Source organism: Apis cerana, linkage group LG2, assembly GCF_029169275.1.
Source record: "Apis cerana isolate GH-2021 linkage group LG2, AcerK_1.0, whole genome shotgun sequence".
In the NCBI taxonomy this organism is placed as follows: Eukaryota; Metazoa; Arthropoda; class Insecta; order Hymenoptera; family Apidae; genus Apis; species Apis cerana.
Genome location: NC_083853.1, coordinates 5,528,852 through 5,548,995, shown reverse-complemented (window position 1 = coordinate 5,548,995; position 20,144 = coordinate 5,528,852). Strand labels below are relative to the sequence as shown.

The following is a 20,144-nucleotide window of genomic DNA, read 5'->3' as shown; positions in this document are numbered from 1 at the left end:
TTCCAACTAGTCACTTATTCAAGCATTAACTGCGCCTGACGTGGCTTAACTTTGATAGGATTCTACGTCACAAAGGCTGCTATAGTACGAGCAACTATTTGTCAACCACTGTGTGCAACGACATGTTAATTTCAATCGTATCGACGAAATAAAATCTTCGTTAATACGTATTTAAAATATTAGATAGATTGAGTCGAGTTCGAAAGTTTTCATAGGGGAGATGCATTTTAATGAAATTTTATTTATATTCCACTTAAAATATTCGTTTCTTTATATTTCTTTTTTTTTGTAAGCAATATCAAAGCAGCTCTAAAAATTATTTAATAACATATATTCTCTTGTATATGTCAAAGGAAAAAATACACGAAAGAATATTGTGTAAATTTTATTTTTGATTTTTATCGTGAATCTTTATGCGTTAAATCCAAAAAGGGTCGTTTCAAAGATGTAATAAAGATAAATGAAGTATATAAAAAGAAGATTAAAAGAATTGAAAAGGTTTCTTTGAAACTTTTCTTTGAAATCTTTATTATATCTTTTAATAGAAAATTCAATAAGTGAAAACAGGATCAGAGAAATGGATTATAGAATTCTCATTCGAATACACTTTTTAATATTTTTAACTTCTATTAAGAGATCTCGCTTTTACGCCGGTTTACACCTATTAAATCGTGATATTTCAACAAACAAAAAGGAGCATTAAGCGTTTGCCTTTACATTTTTAATTTGAAAGAAAGTACCATTTCACTTTAATTTTATTACATACCACGTTATATGCGCTACACGGTGTTGCTGTTTACTGGAATGCAAGAGTAGAGCTTTAATCGTTGTTTTATAACACCATAAAGACCTTATTAAGTGTCTATTGTGTCATCCAATTTAAGCGGGCGAGACGAAGAGATAATAAGGGTAACAATGGCACGAGCACAAATCCATTCTCAAATAATAGATCTTAGGTAGACATCAGGATAACATGGTCCAAATATCTGAGTGAATAATGATTGCGAGGATTGAATACGATAAAGATAAAAAAAATAAAATAAAATAAAATAAAATAAATAAATATAAAAATGGAAGATATCTTACATTGATGATCAATTACGAAATGAATCAACGACAAATGTCAAGAAGCAATTAGAATAAAAAATATTTCGAATACGAAACTTTATAAATTTCAATTGATAGAAATACAAATACAATGATAATATTTTCCAAAATTTATTTGGATATATAAATCAATCAAGATGAAAAATTTTCCAAATTCGATTTCTTTTGTTTTTCTTTTGTTTTTTTCTGATGATTGGAAGTTTTCGTTTTAATTATCGATAATAATTATTGTTTTCTCTTTTTTTCTTTTTCTTGTTTTCTTGTTTCCACTCGTTTTCTTTATTATTTTTAACACATTATTAATAATAATTGATAATATTAATATTTGGTCTTTCTTTTTATAGATGTAAAATTTATTAGTTTATAAATATATATTTTTATATTTCGATACCTTATTTATTTAATAATTACTGTATTTTAATATTCTATTATATCGTATAGCGATAAAATATTTATTCGGAGAGCGGAAAGATACGTCCGTCCCGTTCCGTGTTCGAAAATCGACTACGTTTAACCGTACGTATACAATAACAATCGAACGAATACGTTTGTTTCGATTCGTGTTCGGAGACAGACTACGTTTAATCGATATGTATACAATAACAATTGAAAGAATATTTCGTTTAATTTTATATTTGGAAAGTGATTATCGATATATATACAATAACAAACGATGCAATTTTTTATTACGTTGCAATTTTATGCTCGCTACAATATTCGTAAAAATATTAATTTTATTTTTTTATAATTTTAATTTTTTATTAATTTTTTATTATTTTTATTTTATTATTATTAATTTTTTTCGATGAATGAAAAATAGAATTATTATTCAAAATGATTATTATTACAAATATTATTGTAATTACCATTACTATTATTATTTTCAATAAAAATATTTTAAAATTGATTTAATTAAATAATTTAAGCTATATATATTTGATCTTTACATAATCCAACAATTAAAATAAAATTTTTCAACAAGAAAACAATTTGCTCCTCCTGTAAAAAAAATAAAAAAGAAAATGTTATTTAATTTTTTTTAATCTCCTCATTACTATATAATTTCTCTATGCATATTTAAATTTCTTACATATTTTCATTTGTATATTTCCAGCATTTAATATTCTTTCACAAGATTAAGCTTCATCCACTCGCATAATTCCAAATTCAAAAAAAAAAAAAAAAGGAAAAAAAGAGAGATAGAGAGACGTCTCCTATTAAAGTCCCAAATCTCTCTTCAGCGTTCTCCCATTCTCCAGCCAGCTCCATTTGGCAGCAAAATCCTTTTCCAGGGAAGATCCACGGTGACATTAACCAAATATCGGTGTAGCCATGAAACGTATCCGCTTAACGCGTGCGTAAAAATATATGAAACCTCGACGATCGTCGATGAGAACCGAGAGAAGGGGGAAGGAAGGAAGAAAAAAAACCGCGTCCCGTTGCCAACTCCTCTCACGCGTTCTAATTCAGATTTTTCCCGAATTTTCAAACTTATTCCCCCACCGCGAATTCCATCCCCATCGTTGTTCGATATCCAATTGAATTCCACGAAGACGACGACGACGACGAATCCGTCTCGATTTCATACATGTGTGAATCGACATAGATTGTGTATAAATTGCGATTAAAGTAAAGAGAATATTCTTCTTTGGATTTCTTTGGATTCGTGTGATGATATTGTTGAAGAAAACATACATGTACGTATGCATATGTTAGATCGAGAATTTGTTGGTTTTCTCAAAAGAATTTTAGAAAATCTGTTGGATTAATCCTACTTTTGAGATATTGGATCGGATTCTCAAAAATACTTTCTTACGTTTTTGGATCAATTTCTAATAAAAAGCGATGAATATTTGATTTCAAATTCATTTTCTTATTCTTTCTTTCTTTTAATGCATGTAGTTGTTTTTGGATACAACTTTTATATCACATAGTGATAAAATTAAGGATATTTTATTAGCTCTTGAATAATTGGATTGGCTTGCGTCATAACACGTTCGTTGTTGTCGGAAAAAGCGGCTTGGAAGTATTTTCTCGCGTGATATTCTTCAATCTATGTTGCTACGCACCCCTTCGATAAGTTTAAAAGAATATACAAAGTTGCTCGAACACTTTCATGATTGCTCGTAATATTATTTGTGGATATTGGTCTTTTTTAAGAAAATTATAAAAAGATACGAAGATCGCGTGCGGTAAATTTGTTACCATATTAATTTTGAAAATTTTAATAAATATTGCATGTTCGTAATTTATCTAAAAATAATTTATCTAAAAATATTCATCTTCTCTCATCTTCATGCTCTTTTCTCAAAATATTAATGAGCATCATGTTGAAACATTGTTGACAAGAAAATGAACAAAATTTTCTCCTTTCATTTTTTCCATAAAATTATTTCCATCGTAAAAGAATATTTTTCATTTCGAAGTTAAATTTCTTTTTCTTAATGTTTCTTTTGCACGTAAAAAAATGTTCACATTTCGTTCACAATTATCTCTAATTTTAAAAGTGATGAATCTTCGTTAATAATAAAATTAATAAAAAATCGAATACCATGTTCATTAATCATAAGGTCGATTTAAAGCGAAATATAACTTCTCTAAAAATTTATCGATCATTGAATTTCACGCTAATCTCCGTTAGTAATGAATTTTCATCGTGACTGGTGAGAATCAACGTTGTCATGCATGCATATATGCAAAGTGTATCTTCATTTGTGTATATTATTGTATATATCGCATCCATTGCTAGAACGTGCCTCTCCTGAACATTCCATCTTAACTATTCTAAATATATTATATTTTATTCTTTTCTTCTTACTACAAACAATCAAATTTTATTAAAAATTTGGTTTTAATTAGAAGAATTCTAACGAAATTATCCCGCTTCGATTTTATCAAATTATCTTTCTCTTCATACGTGTCCAATCAAAATTTGAATGTACAAAAACAGAATGCACATGACACGCAAAAAAAGAATAATATGATTTTGCAAGAAAAAGAAGAATCCGCGGTCTGAGTTGAGTTATAATTTAAATAGTAATAATTTGATATTCATTTTCTTTCAGTTTCAGAAAATCTGCATTATTAGTTAATAGGTTATTAAAAGCGGTGTGTGTTTAACGAGGTGTGCTATCGAGTTACACAGGTCGCCCTCACAATAAGCATTATCTATTCACACTGCACGTGTTGTAAAATACTTCGCCTCTTTGCAAATATACTGCGTGATGCCTCTATGATGCGCTCTGTTAAGCCATTCAGTCGAGAGTTATTTTATGCATTAGGCTAATGCGCGTTAAATTCCTGTCTCTCCGCAGATTGAATTTGATCAATAATATATATTCGCGAAAAATAATTCAATTGAATAAATTGTAGAAATGTTCAAAGATTCATTCCGTGGATGAATTTTTTGAAATACATACGAAATATTTTTCTATTTTTATATTTCAGTTAAAAAAAATGACGTTCATCAATACGAGCAATATATTAATATTGAAATTGAAATCTATAGAAATCTTTTAAAAGTTAATATTAATTTATTATAAAATGATAAAATGAATTATTTCGTGGTAAATTATGTCATGTCACGTATGCAAATTTTTTTTATACGTTTAATTCGTTCGTGATTATGCCAAATTATAAATTAATGCAATTACGAATATCAAGCACAATGGTATCACGATTCTTTTAATGCATCTTGTCAATTGTTATTCGATAATTATAAATTTCATTATTCATTTTCAATTTCTCATTAATATATTGCAAACGTAGTATTGGTAAATTATTTATACACGATTTAAAGTGAAATTGCTAACTACATATATATATATATATATGTATATATGCAGAATTAATTTTATGTATATAATTAGAATATATTATATCTATGACTATTATTGTATAATTTTAACAACCAAGTGCAATTTGTCATTTATGCCATAATATTTCACTTAGCATATAATAAAGTTTTCGCATGTGGAATAAAGTAGATTAAGATATATGAATTATACATGATCTGGCAAATAAATATTTAACAGTTCTTACATATATATCATACTTTAGTACATTTATCTGTAATTTGGCACAAGATTCTCTAAAAAATTCTCACAAATTCATATATTCACGAATCACACAGATATTTCCAAGACAGTCAATCACATTTATTCTAATATCAAACCTTCCACGCGATAAATTATCTCATCAAGAGCTCATTTTCTCATATAATCAGATAACTGGATAATCAGAAAAGTCTGACTACGGAAAAAAAAACAGAAGGAGCCATATCCTGGCAATATCTTCACAATATTATCACCGTTCTTCTCTATTTTCTGAAATCAATGAGTTGTTTTATTAATTTAAAAAAAATATTATACTTTACTGTTATACTTTATTTAACAAAAGTATCAATATAATATTTAGAAAGATACATTAAACAAACTTACTCCATCTTCCAGTTACTTAAAGAAACTCTCAATAAAATTGCCAAAGCGAAAATACATGAAACAAATTCGCTCTTTTCCAATTATCGTCCTCTGCCATAATAGAACGATATACGCATTGCTCCACAAAGGAAAAAAGTCTGGAATAAAATGCACACGCACGACAAACACACAACTCTCGATCGACTATTAACTATCTATTGCCACTCACTGAGACTGAATAAAACAACAGGCTTCCACGATGGCCGCATAACTTTTTCAGTCAACCGCATCCCACGCGATGCATACTACGGAAAGTTGTTGGAGCAAAGTTTGGACATCACGTAACGTCACGAAGGTAACGAACCGAGCCACGTACTTCGCAATTAGCTTATACCGATGGATTACCCTCCTTTTCTCGCGTGTTTTCTCTCCCAATTTCTTTATCGATATTCGGCCCATCGTAATTGAATAATAGATAATATGATGAAAGTAACGTTTGATGAATTTTTCAAATTTTTCAAAAACCGATTCCTTTCTTGACTTTCTCTTTTTTTACAAGATAAATAAATAATATAATAGTTCGTAAATTATTTTTAATACATTAAAATATCTTATTATGATGAATTGCTAATTTTTTTATTGAATATATTATTAGCCTTTTAATTTCGCATATGTTAGAAATTATTATATATACATATGTTATGAAAATTCTTGTATTTTTTTACTTGATGTATATATCGGAATATAACAGGAATTTTTTTTTTTGAAGCGACATGAAATATTCAACCCCCATACCATGATTTCGATTGAGAATACACGATTGTCCCTTTGGAATTAAAACCGGCGAGCGTCATGCGAAATTCCATAAATTCTTTATCATCTGAACGTCATACAGCCAACGTCTATACGCATCACCACGATGCGTCGATGCGTTCTCTGTGCCGTGACGCGGAAGGAAATTTAAATTTTGAGGTCGCAGCAGAGATGTGCATAACAAATTTTAGGAAGCTCGAAAATTCCACGAAACATCCCTAACCGTTCTAATTTTTCTCTTTTCGTGTATCTTTCTTTCCTTTCCTTTTTTACACACATTTTTAATATCGTTTCGTATTTTTCTGAAATTTTTATTGATGGATGAACGATCTATGTATGTTTTTCAAATGTTATATAATTTATAATTAGATAGATATATACTCTTTTTTATTACAATTAACTTAATTATAATGACAACGTGACGAATTAACTTTGTGATTATATTGTTTCCGTTGTTGGACAAATATTTTGTCAAATTATTTTGAAGAACAAAAGTTAACACTGTCTCCGTTGAGTTTCTAGTGGCTCAACTGTTTTCAAGAGAAAAACTTGTTGACCTTGTTATTTTTCTCTTCATTTCATCTTCCCCTTTTACATATATATATGAAAAGAAGAAGCTTTCCATCTTTTAGAATAATATTGAAAATTATTTATACGATCCAGATAAATATAATTGAAGATTTACTTGATTTGACGTAGCACATAATAATGTATTTTAGATAATATTAATTTAAATGAATTTAAAAATACATTTTATGTTACTTCATATTTAGAATTATTGTAAAAATCTATTAATAAACATTGAACGAAGCAACTTGAAATAAATATAAATTTAAAATGTTTTGTAATGTGTTTGATCGAACAATTTTTTTAATAAATTTTTTTTTAATACTTAACTGAATAATCCATGAGAATATTGAAATTTCGAAGAAAACTTTTACGATATTACTTTCTCGATATTTATATAACTTTAAAAACAATATCTTTTAAAAAGTTTTACCAAGGAGATTCTTTTTAATTGTAATCACATCAGAAGTACAAGTAGGGGGAAAAAATATAATTGAAAAACTCCTTAACTTCTAACCTTATAATAAATTTCTTTCTGAAACAATCCATGCTGAAGAATGATATTCAAAAGATACGAATATATAATTAAATTTAAAAATAAAAAATATTCATCTCAAAATAAAAAGTCTTCCATTATATCTCATCTTCATCTCTTCTTATCTTTTTAAATATTTCAATCACTTTTCAATCACTGTTCTACTATTGTTATTATCGTAAAAAAATTACTACAGGATTTCTTAATTTAACACTAAAATAAACTTTTTCTTAAACCATACCGAACGTAAAAAAACCTACTCAAGAAATATATCTTTCCTTATCACGTATCATTAACAATAATTTTTAATCTATTTTCACGTAATATTAAGGAAAGTTCTTGCACGTCTTATGACATATTCAAGAAAAATAAAATAAAAAATCCTCTCGAGAAATATAATTTTCTTCGCTATAACGATGAATAATAATTTTTGATCAATTTCAATGTAAAATTACCAAGAGAAAATTACTTCTCGATAAAAATATATTCGATATACGGTCACTGAAAGTTTATACATTATATGCACGACCCATATTTCGAGGAATGGGAAACAATAGCGAGGCAGTGGTGACAAGACGGTGTCGAGCAGATCAAGCTTTACGATTCGTTGCGAAATGTTTCAATGCAAAAGAGATTTCCACGATGCTCACGAGCATCGTACATTCTCGTACACTCTCAAAAAAAAAAAATCTTCCATCCAGAAGATCTTCCATCGAGGCTTCCTGCGTATGTGTGTGTATATTACATATACATGAATGCACGCGACTCGCATAATCGAATCAGCACGAGGGATGTTACAGAATTGGATGGATTTCTTATTCGAGTGATTCGTTGAAACGAGGATAAGATAAACTTGGATAGGATACGTTAATAATAAATATTCGATTAAAAAAAAAAATAATCTCGAAAAACCTGGACAAAAATTCCGGAAGTAAATCATGAATATATCATTATTTTTTAATGCAAAATTTTTTAATACAATTAGAAATATATTGAGAAAAATTTAATAAAAATATTGGTTATACAATATTATTTTCAAATTTATCTCAATTAATAATTACTTTTTATTATATATTTATAATGCAATGAAGTTAATATTAATACTTTTTTTTTTATTATTTACTGTATTTTTGTTTTATTTTCCTTTTATTGATTTCGATGTAATAAAATAAAATTTAATTTCGTATTTGTATTTATTCGTTTTTTACATTAAATATTGCGAAATAGGGATAAAGTTTATATAGAATAAAAAGTATCATGACGGATTAATTTTTGATGAAACCTTAATATCTTTGAATGAAACCTTATAAAAGTAATATCAGAATATAAAAATAATATCGAGAACAATAAATATACACGCAATATACCAAGTTTAACAATCGTATGATCTTTCATGAACTTTTAATTAAAAAACATTTCTCTTATATATAGCTTGAAAGAGATTATGCAAAGGAGGTCAAGCTAAATCGATAAATAAATATTCTCCAGAGATCGATGTAACAGAAATTTTATAACAACATTTTACCTTTAATACATATTTGATATAATCTCCATATATCTGCTATCATTATTATTTATTATATAAAGGAAATTAAAAGAATTATTCAAAAGACTAAACTAATCATAAAAAAAAAACAAGGGATTCTTTTTACTAACTTGATCACTTCATAATTAATACAACTTAAAGAGATATTCAACTATAAGGAAAAATATAAATTCCGCTCTATTGTATATTGTTCTCCTATGTAGCTATCTTTTCTATACAACTATGTATCAAAATGACGTCGATTTTAAATGCAAAATAACAATAGAAATGACAAACTGAAAGCTTCATAAACGAAGCTGAAGAGATAAAGAAAAACATGCCCTTGACGATACATTTTCTTTCTGCTCGAGAACTCAAATAGTTCTCAAAAGTAAAACTTCAAAGTAAAAAATATAAGGGATAAGGATTGAATGGCGATCATAATTCCAGCAAACACACTGACCTATATCCTAGAAATGTATATCGAATAAATAGTAATAAATAGTAAAAAGATAGATAAAATGCAAGCTTTTTTAAATTCCTCCTTTTCCGATATAACCATGATTAATCGAGTGACAAATATTTGTAGAAAAAAATTGCCAATAAATTTTTAATTAATAATACTATGAAGAAAAAAATAGCTTTTTGATTTTACATAAATAATAAATTTTATGCATTAAATATGTATATCTATCTGCTAGAACTTTAAAAATGGATCATTGGATAAAAGTCGATTATATATTTATAACAGAGAGAAGGAAAACATATTTTGATCTAATATTTTTGTAAACGAAAGATATACGGGTCATCAGGAAAATAGATAAAGAATTCTAGCGTGTGAACATGCAGTTAGGGCGTATGTATGGAGGATGGAAAGTCATAAAGAAAAAAGGTCAAATGACCAAAGAATAAAAAATTGATTAAGCATAATAATTGTTGCATATGACCAAGTTATTACGATCTAAAATCTTCTTTATATTTTTTCATATACTTTTCTTCTCATTGAATCATTAAACATAAGATGGAATAAAGAAATTGCGTTCGAATTTTTATCTGATATTCGTCGAAACTTTGAAAATTAATCTGATCTTTTAAAATTTCATCGATTATCTCTATAATCGAATATAGATTGTGAATAAATAACTTCGAATTTTTAAAAGTGTAGAACGTGGAAATAATTTATGGTAAACAGGATGGACCCAAGTATATTATTAAAAGAAAAATAGATTATCAAGAAAAATTAATCACAAAGCGATTTTATGCGAGCACTTCTATGTCACTAACACTATGTAATATTTTCGAAATAAAATGAATTTCAATAAAATTCAAAGCGGTTAGAAACTAAGCTCTTATTACGAGAGAAGTTATCTTCAATAAGATATATTACTTTCGAACCATATTATCTCTTTATTCTCGAAGAGATTTTCCGCTAAAAAAAACTAAGCCTCTTCTTTTTTATCTCCATTATATAATAGAGCTCAAGTGAACTACAAACTTCAAAGGAAAGAATATTCGACGATAAACTTCTCGAATGACGAATTTAACAAAGATCAACGATCTATCGTCTAAATTAAAAAAAAAAAAAATAATGAAACTAAGAAAAGAAAGGAGGATAAGAAAAAAAAATGTAAAACTATGCTGATAAAGATGTTTAAAAGCGTATCTGATTGAGAATTGGTCATGGCAAAGCGCGATAATACTTTCGATAATAGAATATCGATTTCCAATTAATCTGAAAAGGACGAACCATTGAATTTTAAACCGGGCGCACTTCAACGCCTATTATAATACGTATACACGATGTATATGGGTTGCAACCTAGTTATGAGACCAGAAATTCTCAATGGAATGGAAACTCTTAGTAGAAAATCTAGAGGAAACTTTAATGTCAGAGTTTTCAAACACGTTACTACCACATCGGAACAACTTTTCGCCGTGAAATTTAAAATTTTCTAAGCTCGAGATATTTATCTTTCCAAAACATTGTTTCGTTTTAAAATAATATTATTACTCGACACAAATTAATTAATGTACATAACGTTAAAGTAAGAATAAATTAACACCAGAATTATCAAATCAGTTGATAGAAATAATTCACATTTGATTACATCATTACAATATCGTTTAAGATACTTAGATATTTATCACAAAATGATAATTCTGTGTCGAAATATTATTGAAGATTATGTAAGATGTATGTATAAATACATGAGATATTGATTAATTAAATTAATTAGATTATTCCATTTTTTTTTGTACCATATTTTTTTCACACTCATTGACAAGTTCTAAAATTATATCCTGTATCATAAGATGACGTTATATAGAATATATTCATCATATACATATATCTATGTATAATCTATGTATAACGTACATTATATTTTTTATATTCATTGATAAATTCCATATTTTATCATGATAAAATACAAAATAACAAACTCACCTTCTCCTCCATCTTAGAGACAACATCCTCGACGGCATTCTCCGCCGATTTTGCGATGGCTGCAGCTGCTTGCTCCTTTCTCGACATATGGCCGCGGAAAGATGCCTGGATTTTCGTCGCCGCTTCGCAAAGCTCTATCAACCAGAGAGAGAGAGAAAGAAAACTATTGTTAGATTCAATGTCGATAAACGAATTTCAGATACGTACGTTGTGTCGAATCTTGTCAAATTGAAAAAAAAAACAAGATTTCGAGTTTCAAGATTTTTGTGACAGTGACAATCTTAGGGTACCTTTCAAAAGAAAAGTTAATCTTGTGGGAAGGAAATGCTATTTTTAGCATTTAGAATTTATCTCGATGATATATTTGAATCGAGTGAACATAAAATGAAATAAAACGCAGGATTTAAATAAGGATTTATGACTAATTTCTCTTTTTATTAAATAATTTTCTTTGCGATGTAACTGTTCTTCTAAAGATAATAAATTGATAATTTAATATCAAACAATTAATGTATTCTTTTTGTAATATATAATAATTCACAGTATTTTCATTTTCCAATAAACGAATACCAATAAAATCGACAAATTTATCGTTTTATTTTCATTTGTTTTTCTTACTTATCTTTATTATTTTTCTATTTATTTGTTTACGAATATTTAGATATATTTCGGACGATTTCAAGAAAGTGAAAAATAGTTTTTACGCGTATATGGCAACAATTTCAACATGAGCTTCAACAGTCGAGATCAAGTTAACCACTGTTCATTTCGTTAAACCGTGTCAACCACTTTGAAAAAACAATGGCTGACCCAGTTCTGAATCAATTCCAAATTCGGTGTATTGTGCGAATTCACCTGACTTGCGGTTGATCCATTCGCAAAACATAGTTGTTTCGAATTTGATTCTGGAGCGAATCTATTAATTATATGAAATTAATATAACATATCTCACAGTGATGATAATATATTACTGATTACATATTACGTATTAATTTTGTCAAACTTATTTAAATAATTTTAAATCAATGTAACTCATTCGTAAAGATATTCATCTTCAATATACGTTAATAACATCATTAATTCCCAGAAATAAATGTATCTATACCGTAAACGTATCTTAAAACTGAAATAAACACTCATCAAAATTAGGAAAACTTTAAACTGTCGTAATTCCGAGGATAGCGAATTCCAGTTAATGAATGAGAGATCGTTAGAAGCGCGGAACTTTGCTTTTTAAAACGCCGTTTCATTTATTTCGATACGACTTCTGGTTTCCGAAATATCGTCGTGTAAAGAAAAGGGTAATTTTGCGTCGTTTAACTATCTCCGTCCCTATCGCTTATTCGAACTTCTCGCTCGCACTTCGTCTCACTGACCTATCCCAAATTCCAGACAGGCGACAGACGCGATTCCTGGAAGAACGTAGTACGCGTTTCCAGGAAAAATATCAAATGTCAACGAGCACTTTGAGTCTTTATATCTCAGTAATTGATAGAGATATCGGGATAAAACAAAAATTAATTTCAATGGCATGGTTTCCTCTGTTTCCCGAGTACGTTTCAATTTCAAAACAAAATTTTCAATTTCTCTTCATGATTTTTTACATAAAAAAAAAATTGGAATTTTAATTGTAATTTTGTGTAATTCTCTTCAGAGAATTTCTTAGATTCATAAAATTTTAAATTTTAAATAAATTTTCGATTCGATTTAAATGAGAGATATTTGATTTTTATTCGTAATTGAAAATAAAAGGATATAGCAAGATTAAGTAGAAACTTTTCGATCGAAGTTGGATTAAGTTTATCCTCTTTTTAGTCCATAACTTTTAGTAAAGTATAAACTATTATTATTATATATTAAAATTATATATTACGTGTAAAATATATATATTCTTCACATAAAATATAAGAATATATCTTTATTTATATTGTACAGTTAGTCAATCTTTATCAACTAATCTTCGTCAATGTCTGAGAGTTAAGTTCGTGTTAGCTATCCTTCGTCAGTCAACTTCTCTGAGTTTGCTCGATGTCAACCTCTTTATTAATTTCTTGCGAATTTGCTCTCTGTCAACTAGCATATAGCCTGTCAGCCAACTTTTTCTTCTCTCGTAGAATTAAACGTTATTGGTATAATTTCTCTTCCTAGATTTTTCATTAATAGAATGCGTTCCAAAGAAAAACGTTTAACGATTAATCGAATTATAATCGATGATTCGCAAATATCAAATCTCAATTCTCTTATCATTCTCCACGCTCAATTTTCTTACGTTCCATAAAATTCTGATCATCTTCAGTCGCGAAGGATTTTAGATTTGGAATTGAAACTCAGAGCACAACATAAACCCATAAACCAGTTGTATTGCCGTGTGCCAAATAAATCAATCGGTCCTCTAAATCCTTCGCCATCTTCTCGTATAATCCATTGCACTATAACCCATCTATAGCTTCATCTATTAAATCCAAAGTTAAAAATTAAACTTTGATACAAATCTACTGTCAATCTTTGTTTTGATAAATTTTTAACATGGCTCGATATTGCAAGATATTAATTTTTTTTTTTGCATTAACATGGAATTCTTTAATCATATATCATTTCATATCGCTATAAATTGTGTTATTAATCGGTAAATTTTTACGGAAATTAAGGGTTAAAAGAGTATGCTCTCTTCCAAATTCAAATGGTTAAACTAGAATCTAAGTGGTTTAGCTCGTTGATTTATTATGGACACATTGATCCTCGAGATTAGGATGCCAAATAGTAATTACGTATGGAACACTTGGATCACGATGAAATAGAACGCAACACGTAATTGGCTAATTTTCGGCTGATAATGTACGATCATTATTCGAATGGCAAATTGTAGACCAAGCAGGATTCATGGCAAGGAATTTCTCGATAAACTCTGTTATCGAATCGATTCTCCCTCGGCCTCATTCCATATCACGTGTTACAAGTAAATGTTAATTGTGAATAGTGTTTTGTTCAATAGACTCGTCCAATTCGATATCCTTTTAATTAATCGAACTTGTGCTATGAATATAGGAAAAGAAATTATACCAATTGAACATATTTTGTATTAATTATTTGAAAATATTTTTACACTGCTACTTATTATTTACTTGTCATGTCATCTCAATTTATAAATATTAAAAATATATTTTAAACATAAATTTGAATACAAAAATATTAAATTCCTAGGAATACATAAAAATAATTCTGCAAATTAATTCTTTCGTTGGACGGCATGAGATAATTTATATTATTTTTAATTTATATGTATGCATTCAAATTTTTCTATGGATAGACGATTACTTGGAAACAATTTTCCTCCTTGAAAATAGAATCTTTCCAACAATAAGTGGTATAGCCACCTGCTACGGATAGATGAATCGAACAAATGGCCACCAATGAAAGCAATACGTAAAACGGAGCAACGTGATGTCACTGTACGAGTATTGAATGTCTGTGAAAAAAATTGTCTCGCGTATAGATTTTATTTTATCATTATATAACATATTTTTATATGATTTTCTCCTTTTCGTTTTCGAATTTCAATTTACGGAATTAAAAATAATCGTATTTAATTAAACACAATCGAAATAACGATCGTTTTTAATGCGAAAATAAATTTCCTGTGTATAATTTCCCAATGGAAAGAGTGGTAAATATGTAAATTTTCATGCAGCGACACAGATGAATGGTATTAAATCGTCGATGAAAAGTCCAGTTTCACCGGTTTTACCAAATTAATTTACGGCGAATCGACGATATATAAGATTTACAATCAATTTTTACAAGAAAAAAATGTAAATTTTGAAACGGTGCATCGATAATATAATATAAATCGTCCAACGATTATCATTCTTTTAGTAACAATATTCGTTCAAATAATTAAGCTGTATAAAACGGAGATACTGGCTACACAAAACTGTTCAATTTCTCAAAATATAAATTCTGTGTTTCTTCCTATTAATTAATTAATAATGTATCTCATACGAAGTGACTTATAAAAAATTTTGCTTAAATTTCGAGCATATTATATTTAAAGTGGCTGTAAAAAATATTAGAATATTCTGAAATTTATTTGGAAAATCTGGAATATTGAAAAAATTTAGAATAACATTTAGACAAACGAAATAAGAAAAGTACTGGAGATATTTACTAAAACATTTTTGCTTCGATGACAGAATGTTTCACATCAAGCTATAAAATCTATCAGTTGATAGATTTTATTTTTGTGAATTATTTACACAATTATTTACACGATTCGTCTAAAGTTATATTATGGATCAAGAACATTCTTTAATAAAATTAATGAATAAATATATGTTTCGTCACATCGGGGTAAAAGGCTATCGAAATCGTAGAAGCAAGTTATCTAAGATTAAATTAATCAAGTTGGGTGTGACGGTATAAATTTTCTGTGGGACCAGAGACAAGTGGCCGAGCCATGGCCAGATAATTAATCGTCCCGAGATAAAGTAACGAGGGACAATCGATTTTGCAACCCGTCAGCGTCAAACTTTTCCCAAGTTATTCGCTTTATCTGTATCTGGAATCGCGGTACACCCTTGACATTAAACGTTTCTATCAAGGATATTGGCAGTGAACCTTTGTGCGTATCACGATGATAAATCTTTCTCGAAAGGAACCTAAAATCTATCGAGGCCTAAAATCGATAAGAAAACAAAAAATTATTATTCATGATCTTACTTTAGATGAAATATTCCATTATATTTTCCATTATTCTTATATTTTCTATATGCAGATTTCTATTTGGATTATTTAATTTGATCCTAAGTTTTCTCTTTTTTAATTTTTCTTTCCTTTTTCAAATTTTTGTACAAGAATAATTAAACCAGCTTGGATTAAATTCCAAACTCCCAAGCTATTCTCCATTGTAAAATGTTCTCATATTCATGATAATACATCTTCCAATTATATTTGTAGAGTATGTATGCTTTTCTATTATTATTTCTATTTTACTTGAAGTTTCATTTTTATTCTACTTTACATTTCTTGACATAAAGTTTCAAAGTATCGTACACGCTTTGTATCTTCTATATTATGAACTACATTAATGTCAATATGCCACAATTTGGCAATAATATCCTTCCTATTTTCAATTCTTTCATTTTCATGTCTCACACAAAGAAAATATACGTATAGGCTCTTGACTAATTAAAGTACTATGCTTCAAACAATCAAATTATGTTTCCAAGCCCAAAAAAAAAAAAAAGGTAATTGATAAATTATCGTAAAACATACTTTGAACAATTTCTATAGAAGCGTGTTCACTTCCTGCCATCATCCCTGTCGGGTATAAAAATTGCCTGGGAATATCTCGGCGAGCCACGCCTAAAAATCCGGGTCACGGAGAGGCGGTTCCTTGGAAATCGTAAGCAATTTCTGCGGAATTTCCACGATCCCGAGTCAAAATTCTGGGAAAGTAACAACCGCCATGAAAGGAATCCACGTGGCCCCCGGGGAATTGCTCGGCGAGAAAACTGTCACGCGAGGACCAAGTTTATGACGAGTCTCGTTTGCGGTTTACGTTTAGGGAACATTGTCTTCTTCGTCCATTCTACGAAGCGTAGGATCTGATCTTCTTCTGTGCCAGGGTATCAGGGCATCGAGGACGCGATGGTATCGTTTGGGAAAAAGGGAACAAGTGAAACGTGAACGATGATTCTAAATTCTCGTCTTAAAATGCGATTTTGCCCCGAAAGTCATTCCATTTTAATTCTTAAACTTGTTAAAACAAAAGTTATTATCGAGATACATTGATTGGAGGGGCTATTTTAGGAAATATATATTTTTGTGAATGGAATAAGACAATCATGTATAGAAATAAGTGAGATGATCGAGATTAGGAGAATGAGACCACAGTGGTTAGACATGTTATGTAAATCAATTGTCGGACAAATAGGATAAGACATTCATTTGTCAAAGGAATGGATTAATTGTAAATAATAATTATTTAACTATAGTGTTGTATCTTATTCTCATTTCATCGTTGAAATGACGAAGGGGAATTTTATTTCGCAAGAATAATAATTTCTAATAATGGAGGAAATGTTATTCGCAATTTTATTTTACTATTAAAAACACGATATATGATCCACACAGAATTTTATCACAACTGGCTTGGCATTGGAATTATATTATCGTTATGGTTTGCATAGCTAATAAAAATGTCAACTGATAAACTGATTGCATGAAAACGGAAATGTAAATGTGCTTATGAGCACACATATGTATATATATATATATATATATATATATATATATATATATATATATATATATATTTAATATATTATATCTGTTTATTATAGTAAATGTTGCGAACGATGTTTAAATTTTAGGAATAAAATGAATTAAATTGGCATGACGTGCCATGTTCAGAATTACGTGAAATATTGAATATTAATACTGCAACATCGTTGGAATTTCAACGAAATTTTTATAATTACATTAAAATCAGTTTCCAATTTTAAATATATTTCGAAACGTTATAATTTAACACGTTTATTGTATCAGTTTCGGATTTTATTTAAAAAACGAGAGCACGTGTTGTGACACAGATATACGAGATATAAAAAAAAAAAATTCTGGAAGAAAGTTTCATAGTAATCAAACTTGCAATATTATAAATATTAATATTGAATGAAAATTATACGTTATAATATACCCGATAATGCGAATATATCGCCATTTTATCCGCTTTAATCTATCCTGTATTGGATATTGTTTGGGATATATATATATATATATATAATGAATTAATTATTACGAGGTAAACAGCGAGGCTGCATTGTGAAAACTCTTATAAAAATACTCTCCATCGTATAATATGCAAATCATTAATAAGTTGGAAATAAATTTTAATATTACCGCAATATTTTATATCGTGTAAAAATATTTTAATACTCGACTTCATTAAATTTATTGAAGAAGATAAAAGACAAAAAATGAAATCATATCACTAGCAACAATAAAAAATTATAAACCTAATTAATTCACGATAAATATAAAAGACTTACTCGAGAAAGAGAGAAAGAAAAGAAGATACACCAACAATAGACAACCAGAGAGAAAACATTCGTCAATATTTAAGAATTTGAATTTTCGACGCGATTGTCACAAACTGGTACATCTGATATAAGATTCAACAGAGCGTAAAGGAGCGAGGATGCTTTAAAATTCAACAATCGCCCCTGTCCACCGTACAATTTAATGCGGCAAAGGATCGCGCCAAAATAGTGCAACGTTTCCTGGCACATGGTTACGTAAGAGGCACCATAGAGTTGTACACATAGACACGAGGAGTGGAGAGGAGTCGTAAATTCTTTGGCCCGCGACGAAGGAACGAAGGACGTCTCTCGAAGAGGGACGATCTCGAGACGAGATTGGCAGGAAAAGGAGAAATTCTGTAAAATTAAAGGGTTCCCCTTTGGGAACGATTTCGAGGGTTGGTACGTGACACTCACCCTTATCGTCGGCGCGGAACTCCTGCTGAAGTTGTTCTTTGGTTGGCTCTGAGTTTGATTTGGTCCCCGTCTGCTTCGTCGAGGATTCAATATCTTTCATACTCTTTCTGGCGTGGTGGCCGCGGAATGCCGCTTGTATCCTGGTCGCGGCTTTCTCCCTCTCCTTCTCCGTGTCCTCTTCTTTCTTCTCTCCACCCTTCGACTCTGCCTCCTTTTTCTCCTTCGAGTCCGCCGATTGTCTTTTCTGCGACGATTCTTGCGAATCTACTTTCGCCGGACTACTCTCTGCTTTCGTGATATCTGAAAATTTATCGATTGTTAGCGTTAAAATGGACGAAAGTTGCGAAAGTTTTCGTTTTGTTTTTAAAAATTTTCTGAAAATAAAATATATTTATCGTATAATTGTATATTATCCGATATACGGATCTCAATCGATTATTAATTCGAAACATAAAATTTCTTGAACTTTGTACAAGTATTATTCGTATTATTCGTATTATGGTGTGCATGTTCATTCAAATGTGTACCATCGTTCGCCAAGAGATTTAATCATAGACATCGAAATGCACGTACGCGTATATTATTCTCTTTGAGGCTGAGTTTCGCATGGTTGTCTTGATTAAACTTTACCTTTCATTCCTTTGAGAATCGTACCTAGATACTGGTAGAATTCTAAATTTCTCTATACAACATCGTGCAAGATATTTATCGAGAGTTTTAATTATTGAAAGACGTGTACATATATATATAGAAAAAATTTACAATCAATCTTATCAAGGTTTGTACAAATTATTCGTGTGTCTAATCATTTAAAATAAAAGAAAAAAGAAATTATAAATAATTATGAAATAGAAACGTAATATTAAAAGCAATAATCCATCTCGAGGATAATCACTGTTTTAAATTTTACAAAATTTTTTTGTTAAAAAATCTTTTTCTTTAATAAAGAAATGAAATAACAAGCGGGATATGGCAAAAGCAAAATTCCATTTGCGACCGAAAGGGACACAAAAGGGAAGTAAATTATTTTTCTTTTTTTATTAAAATCTAGGTCATCTTCGTATACTCTAATAAAACCAAAAATAGAAAAATAAAGACTGGAAAGTCTAACGAAATCCTGTCTTTTCTAACACGATGCAGCTAATTCGTGTGTAGGCGTGCTTGCAACAACATGGCTCGTGCTTCTGAATCTTTGCTTAAATGAAGAGCACGTATTTTAAACAGGTATCATAAACGT

General features: G+C 29.1%; 1 protein-coding gene across 2 annotated transcripts in view; it reads right to left on the bottom strand.

Moving 5' to 3' along the window:
- Window positions 1–20,144, bottom strand: part of LOC107993248 (neuromodulin) — a 92,184-nt gene that overhangs the window by 27,315 nt on the left and 44,725 nt on the right. For both annotated transcript variants that reach the window (XM_062071879.1, XM_062071880.1), the window contains exons 2-3: window positions 18,908–19,207; window positions 11,412–11,545 (exon numbers count right to left, since the gene is read on the bottom strand). In XM_062071879.1, the coding sequence (XP_061927863.1) occupies window positions 11,412–11,545; window positions 18,908–19,207 (434 nt within the window). The remainder of the gene's footprint in view (window positions 1–11,411; window positions 11,546–18,907; window positions 19,208–20,144) is intronic.